This window comes from Anopheles aquasalis, chromosome 3 (genome assembly GCF_943734665.1).
Source record: "Anopheles aquasalis chromosome 3, idAnoAquaMG_Q_19, whole genome shotgun sequence".
NCBI classification, from domain to species: domain Eukaryota; kingdom Metazoa; phylum Arthropoda; class Insecta; order Diptera; family Culicidae; genus Anopheles; species Anopheles aquasalis.
Genome location: NC_064878.1, coordinates 15,360,001 through 15,367,500, shown reverse-complemented (window position 1 = coordinate 15,367,500; position 7,500 = coordinate 15,360,001). Strand labels below are relative to the sequence as shown.

General features: G+C 51.3%; 2 protein-coding genes across 2 annotated transcripts in view; one reads left to right on the top strand and one right to left on the bottom strand.

The window, feature by feature from the left end:
- Nucleotides 1–404: 404 nt before the first annotated feature.
- Nucleotides 405–2,837, top strand: LOC126577842 (peroxiredoxin 1). The gene is made up of 2 exons (XM_050239802.1): nucleotides 405–565; nucleotides 1,831–2,837. Exon 2 carries the CDS (start codon nucleotides 1,861–1,863, stop codon nucleotides 2,449–2,451), a length of 591 nt encoding a protein of 196 aa, XP_050095759.1. The 5' UTR covers nucleotides 405–565; nucleotides 1,831–1,860; the 3' UTR covers nucleotides 2,452–2,837.
- Nucleotides 2,838–3,942: 1,105 nt separating this feature from the next.
- LOC126574812 (serine/threonine-protein kinase PITSLRE) overlaps nucleotides 3,943–7,500 on the bottom strand; it is a 3,989-nt gene continuing 431 nt past the window's right edge. The window contains exons 1-2 of the mRNA XM_050235195.1: nucleotides 4,708–7,500; nucleotides 3,943–4,635 (exon numbers count right to left, since the gene is read on the bottom strand). The exon at nucleotides 4,708–7,500 is cut by the window's right edge and continues 431 nt beyond it. Of these exons, the coding sequence (XP_050091152.1) occupies nucleotides 4,519–4,635; nucleotides 4,708–7,500 (2,910 nt within the window). The 3' untranslated portion in view covers nucleotides 3,943–4,518. The remainder of the gene's footprint in view (nucleotides 4,636–4,707) is intronic.

Below are 7,500 nucleotides of genomic sequence, written 5' to 3'. Positions count from 1 at the left end.
TATTTAAAATATATTTTTATGTTTTAATCAGTAAACCCAGACACTTTTCGGCTTGCCTCCTTAAGCAATCCACACACTGACTCATTTTTATTTTGCAATATTATTTATGTAAAGTTCCTGTTTTATTGAACATTTCATTTTATTGATCGTCTGTATGCACCATTGACTCTATCATCAATATTCCATCGATTAAGATCACAAACGCATGAATATTAGATGGGAATCACGGTGAAAATTTCATTCTCTCTCATCAATCTATTTTCAGATTGATTTGAAAATCTTCAATTTTATAGACAAGTTCGTCAATATATTCACGTCAATAAAACATTGATGAAAAGAATTGAGCGTGTATATGGGCCGCTTTAGTTCGTCATTTCGGCTGGGATTTCGTCGGCTCGCCACATTTTTTTTCTATTCGTGTTTCATCTGCCGTGCCGTGCGGATCGTTTCGCTCGATCTCTCCCGACCCCTTTGTGTGTGTACGAGTTCTACCGGCATTTTCATCCGGATTCTGCAACGAGCCAAGAAAAGGCCCCGAAACTACGAATCTTTGCTGAGTGAAAAGGTAAATTACAGCATTCTCGATTCCCTTTACACCGAAGGTAAAATTAAGGCAACAGCGGTGCTATTGAATAGCCTGCGGGGCCCTGTGTTACGTGTGTCAATTTCACAAGGAAAGGTCTCGAACGCTAGGGAAGAAAAGTGGGCTCCCACAAAATCGCACCTTTTTGGCGTGCGGGAAGCAGCTTCTTCCCGATGGAAGCCAGACGCAAGGCAAAAAAGAAGGAGAGATAATTGGCGACCATTTGCAATCCCCGTCGTAGGCTGCTTGGATATAGATTTTTTTTCCGGCTGGTGTGTGCCGGTCGGGCGTCGTGAAGTGGTGAAATCGATTTTCCCAAAGCAACCATCGCGGTGTTCTGTGGGGCAAAATCGATTGCTCTACGACACGACCGCTGGTTGCAACGAGCTGTTTCTAGCATTTTCCATCACAACCCTTTGGCGAGCGATCGCCAGCGCGTCTCATGTCACTTCACATGCCCTGCCATGCTCGGAGCTATTGTGCTGCCAACGGGCCTAATACCCTCCGATTGGGCATTAGAATCCCATAGATTACCAGCGCTGTTAACAATCTCCGGTGCGAGGGGAGCAGCAGCGCGGCGGCTGTCTAACTCGGGGATTAGCTCTCGCTAGACGCGCGCCTATCATTCCGTCGAGATCATTCCAGATCCAACGAGGGATCCGCCGTCCCCCTTTGACCACCCCACTGGAAACTATCGCAATCGCGAGCGTGACAGAGAAGGAGCGATAGAAACCGCTAGTCGCCATTTTGTGGTGATGATGAGGCCGCCGAAAACGTTTGATTGACTGCTGGATGGCAAGAAGATGAAGAAAAAGGGTTAATGGGTAGAGACAAAATGGAAGAAACCGAAAAAAGCGGCCCCCGATTGCGCCACCGGAAAGTGAAAGTTCACTTTGTGCGAGCGGAACGGATTGAAGCACGGGATAGTAGAAGGTGGGTCTCATGTAATTCATCTCCGTTCAGCTTCAGTCACGAAGAATGTCTGGGAATACAATAGACAAGCCATCAATCGCGTGACTGCCAAGGGGGGAGGGCACGCCACTTCTGCTTACCGCCGGCTCACATCACACCGAGGGGTCATTGGTGACGCCGGTTAGCATTACGCAATGCGATGCAACAACTCGCGCGCCTCGCCACACACGACCGGTTTTTGCATCGCGCGTTGCCATAGCGACAGATGCACACGGTGTTCCTTCACTGCTTCGATGATTAAACGTTTCTTCTCGCTCGCTCCTTTCGATTCACAGTAAATTCACACGCACAACAACAACAACAACATGCCTATTCCGGAGCTCCAGAAGCCAGCGCCCGCCTTCGCCGGTACCGCCGTCATCAACGGGCAGTTTAAGGAGATCAGCCTGGAGCACTTCAAGGGCAAGTACCTGGTGCTGTTCTTCTACCCGCTCGATTTCACCTTCGTCTGCCCGACCGAAATCATCGCCTACTCCGATCGCGTCGATGAGTTCCGCGCCAAGGGCTGCGAGGTGGTGGCCTGCTCGACCGATAGCCACTTCACGCATCTGGCCTGGATCAACACACCGCGGAAGCAGGGTGGTCTGGGCGAGCTGAACATCCCGCTGCTGGCCGACAAATCGATGAGGATCGCCCGCGACTACGGTGTGCTGCAGGAGGAATCCGGTATCCCATTCCGTGGCCTGTTCATCATCGATGACAAGGGCAATCTGCGACAGGTGACGGTGAACGATCTGCCGGTCGGTCGTAGCGTCGATGAGACTCTCCGGCTGGTCGAGGCGTTCCGCTACACGGACGAGCACGGTGAGGTGTGCCCAGCCAACTGGAAGCCGGGCAGCAAGACGATGGTTGCCGATCCACACAAATCCAAGCAATACTTTAATGATGTGAACTAAGTTTCCCCCCCTATTCCTTGGCGTGTTGCTGTGTGCGTCCATATCTCATGCATTCTCTTTATCATACGATCCGCGACGAAAGGTCAATGAAACATCCCCGGCGCACACTCCACGTCGTCCTCCTTTTTCGGGTCGGTAGAACCGAGCGGAGAAGCGGAAAAGAAAGAGAGAGGACATTAAAATGCTTAAAAGCAAAAAACATATGAAGCTCGTTACTTGTAAGTTAAAGGCACAGCCCAAGACCATTGGTGGAGCGGAGTAGATGGAAGCGAATGTAAAAGCAAAAGCCCAAGAAGCATTACCCCCCAAAAAACACACGAGAGAGCTATGCTGTATGGTATGAAACCGCGAGAACAATAAAGTATTGATTTTTTGAAAAAATGAAATGTAATTAGCTTTCTTCCGTTGTCTGCGATAATCAACGGTTTCCGTGGTTACGCCGGAACCAGAAAGAAGTAAAAGGTTATCAGTGGAAAGCCCCGCTGAGCTCAATCCATGTATTATCTGCAATCTGTTAGCGGCCCCCTAAATTCGTCCATCAATTCCCACGACCACATGCTTTTGATAAAGAAAACCTGTTCTTCCCGTTCACTGGTCACGTTTCTGCCGTCAGCTGTTCGTAATCGCCAACGCCGAGCGGGCAAGATAACGGTAACTGGATCGAATCATCGCGAAACGGTGTGTTTCTGCACGAAGAGAATTGTGGGACAAGACAGCGCACCATAACGTAATTCTTACGGCGATGGTGCCATACACGCGACCGGAAGTGGCCGTTTGACTGGCGCCACTGGTCATTTGCATTCCGAGTATCGCTTGCATTAATTCAGCTAATCGCTCATAATTAGCTAAATGGTGATACGGTGATGACCCCAACGGCACACAACCTAATCCGTGCGAGGAGCACGCAATTCTTCGGAAATACCCGATAGCGTTACTCAGTTCGCGTCGATTTCGCAACCAGCGCAAATTGTTGCTACAGCTGGAGCTGCTCCCTCCAGTTGAATCATGCCAGTGGCCGGGTGAGCGGGTTTAGAATGCGTACGCGTACTGATCCGTAAGAACTTGCGGCCAATGCCTCATTATATGCAGTCGCGTTGCGAACGAGTGCGTCATCACATGAATGGGAACCACCACCTGCGGTGGCGAAGATGCATCGTACAAAGGCCGAAACGTGCTTGCTCATAAACCGGTCCAGCGAGCTGTTTTTTTCTCTTTCGTTGTTTGCGAATACAGCTTACCCGGCGTTTCATTATCAGTGTCAGGGGCACCATTCCGTTGCTCGCCCTCTCTTCACTTTCCTCGCTAAGGTAATTTATTATCTTCCGTTATTATCGGACGTAAGGTTTGGGAGGGGTAATATACATTTTTTGCTGTTATTTCTTTCTGGCTGTGATTTACAAATTCCGTGGGAATTCTTTCTTATCAGTCACGAGTTAACGAATCGGCTTGAACTTGGTATGGATATAGGAGGAGTTTGCTTGGATCAGCGGCTAGATGGAATATATTGAATTTGTTCTTTTTATTTGTTTATACCTACTACGATTGTCAACTATATGCTACTGATGCACTTCCATTAGTTGATTTCTGTATTTTTTTTTGTTAACTAAACTGATATCAATTGTGTGAACTAAGTCTTAATGGCTTGATTTTAAGTATTGTGTCGGTTAAATGGACTTAAATTTTAACTTTTTGTTTACTTCGCCTATCCTCTTTGCAATATTAAATTGTTACTCACATTTGTTGATGCCTTTAATGCATTTCTATGCATTTTGTTTATTATTATTTTACAATTTTTATCTGCGAGAGAGAGTGAGAGATAGAGGAAAGTTACGATATACATTTTCATTCAACTGTGGAAATGCTGTTCGTCCATTTAACAACCTACATCACCATTGCATAAGATACATGCTTGCTTACGGTTACTGTTATTATTTACTTTAAAAAGATGCACAATCACTTGCCATCGAACCAGTTCGCTCAATGGATCGTGGATTAACTCGGTCAACCTGGGTTCTGCGGTCACTACGGCTTACCGATAGCTCCGAACCCGGTTGACAACTCGTGACCTCAGAACTTCAGACTGAACCCGGGTCCCATGGCTAGCTGGCGTGACTCAGCGAACGGCACACCGAGATGGAATCCACCGGCCATCGCCGCTGCACTCTCCGGTACCGCATCATCGCCCTGTGAAGGAAAATAATCGATTAACAAAGTTCCATCGCCACCGCACCATAACCAACGATCCTCCATACGTACCAGTTTCTTAAACTCTCCACCACCGCTGGGCGGTTTGGGGCTCGAGGCAAGCGCCTTTTTCAGCCCCAGTTCGCTCTTTGCCGGCCAGGTCGGGAACATGGCCGGATCAATCGGCAATGGTAGCTCGCGGAAGTAGTTATGCTGTAGGGCGGCCTCCGCTGTTAACCGTTGCTTCGGATCGAACGTTAACAGTCCCTGCAGCAACCCAATGCCAAGCTCACTCGTTAGGTGAGCGAACTTTTTGCGCAAATTCGACACCGGATACTCGGTGAAGGTCATCTTCTGGACGGCCGGCAGTTCGTTGTAGCCGGGCCAGATCCTTTCGTTCGGTGTGCCCAGATCTTTGAAGATGCGATTCAGTTGATCGATCTCGGTTTTACCGGGGAATAGGGCGGCCATCGACAGGAACTCGGCGAATATACAACCGACGGACCAGATATCGATCGGTGTTGAGTATTCCTTGCAGCAGAGCAGAAGCTCCGGTGCACGGTACCAGAGCGTAACGACGATCGAGGTGTACGGCTTCAGTGGTGATCCGTATTCGCGCGCCAACCCAAAATCACCCACCTTCAGGATGCCCTTGTGCGATAGCAACAGATTGGAGGTCTTCAAATCCCGGTGCAGTATCCAGTTATCGTGCAGATGGGCAACTGCACGGAGCAACTGCTGCGTCAAACATTTGACCTCACCTGGCAGAAACACCTGCTTCTTGTGTTTCATCGTTTCCATCAGCGATTTGAGATCGTGCTCGACGTAATCCATCACGATGAAGATCTTGTCCATGTTGCTTCCTACCACAATCTCACGCACGGTCACAATGTTCGGATGTTGGCCCTTCAACAGGGTGTTGATCTCGCGCAGCGACGTTATCGGGAAGCCTTCCTTTTCCTTCTCCATCTTCAGTCGCTTCAGTGCGACGATCTCTTCGGTACGTTTGTCCTTCGCCCGGTACACCACCCCGTACGTGCCCTCTTCGATGCGGTTCAAGCACAGGAACTCTTCGACCGATCGGCAACCCTGAATGCCCGGATAGTACGGTGGCAATCGGTTCTTTACCTCCACCTCACCCGAAGATGAACCACCGGCATCATCATCATCATCATCATCGTCGTCACCGCCACCACCGGCAGCAGCATCCCCCTCGGTATGATCGCGACGTGCTTTCTTCTGTGATCGTCCATCACCAACAACTGCAACATCACCATCGGCGGCACCCTGCGCATCATCGTTGTCATCCTCGCCTCCGTCAGGCTTTCCCCGTCGCCGATGATCACCTCGATTTGCTTGATCGTCACGTGATCGACTTCGACTGCTACCATCGCTATGGCTTTCCTCGTGGTGTCGATGGCGATGGCGTGCTGCCACGGGACTACGGGAACGGCTACGCGATCGTGACACGGATCCCGAACCCGATCGCGTGTTGGAATGTGATCGTGAGCGATAGGAAGCGGCGGAATCGCTCCGTCGATGCCGGCGATCGGACTTTGCAAGCTCTCCAACCGATAGTGGGCTTACTGGGGCATGCTCTTCGTCCTCTTCGTCACCATCCGACCGATCGGAAGCGTCACTGCTGCTCGTCTCGGAGTCCGAAGGTCTCCGTGAACCACCACCAGCACCATCATCCTCCGGATGGTGATCGGCCTCAACATCCTCTTTCGTCGTTCGATTGCGACGCTCGCGATGACGATGTCTTCGGTGGCGCGATCGTTTCTTGGCACGCCGTTCCCGTCGCAGCTGTTCCTCATCACCACTCAGCATCACCACATCGGCATCTTCCTCTGCTTCCACGTGCTCCTCGTTTAGCTCCTCCTCGCTTATCTCATCATCCGACTCGTCCGTATCGTCATGGCCCCTCGGATGTTCCTCTTCCTTGTGCTGCCGGCGTGCCTTTAGCTCATCCCGTGCCGCTTCCTTCCGGCGGAGCATCTCACGATCGGCTTCCAGTAGCTTCGCACGTCGAGCATCCTGTTCCTTCTCCTCCGCCGTACGTGGCATACTCTGATGTTGCGCTGCTTCTTGCTCATGCTGCTGGTAATGATGACGTTGTTGATGATGATCGGGACTTTCGATAATCTCGACCACATCCAGGCCCCGGGAATCGTAACGTCGTTCGCGATGGCGTCGCTCACGATCATCCGGATCACCCCGATGGCGTCCACTAGCGGCATGCGCATGCCGGTGATCGCGTTTCGATTCACGCTTCTGCTCGTAGTGCTCCTGTTCATCCATGTAGGCATCGGCTATTTCACCGGTACCGGATGCCGGTGCCATTTCACGTTCGCGTTCACGGTGCTTTGAATCGTAGCGACTTTTCTTGTTCAGTAACCGGGTCCGCAGGTCCTCGAGTAGTTTGTCCTGATCCTGGGTCTTCATCAAGCTGTCGCCGAGGGCGGAGGAAGAGTCCGTCGGTTGGCGTCTTTGCTTTTCACCGTGATCGCGAGCCCGTTCGTAGTCTCGCTCGCGCTCACGTTCACGCATGGCACGGTACTCGCGTTCCCGGTCCCGGTCCCGGTCCCGTTCTCGGTCATCGCGGTAGTCACGATCGCGTTCCCGCTTGCTGTGATACGTTTCACGCATTTCACCGTAGAACGGATTCATCTCGTAGCGCGTCGAGTGATGCTTGCTGTCACGCTGCGCAGGTTCACGGCCCCGGTCACGGCCACTGCCGCCACCACTAGCACCGCCACCGCCGCTGCTGCTGCTACCCACCGTCATCGTCGTCGTTGAGCCGCGGCCCGAGCGGTGTTGCTGCTCCCGGGATGAGGCGGATAGCGATGCGTAGTGTTCCCGTTC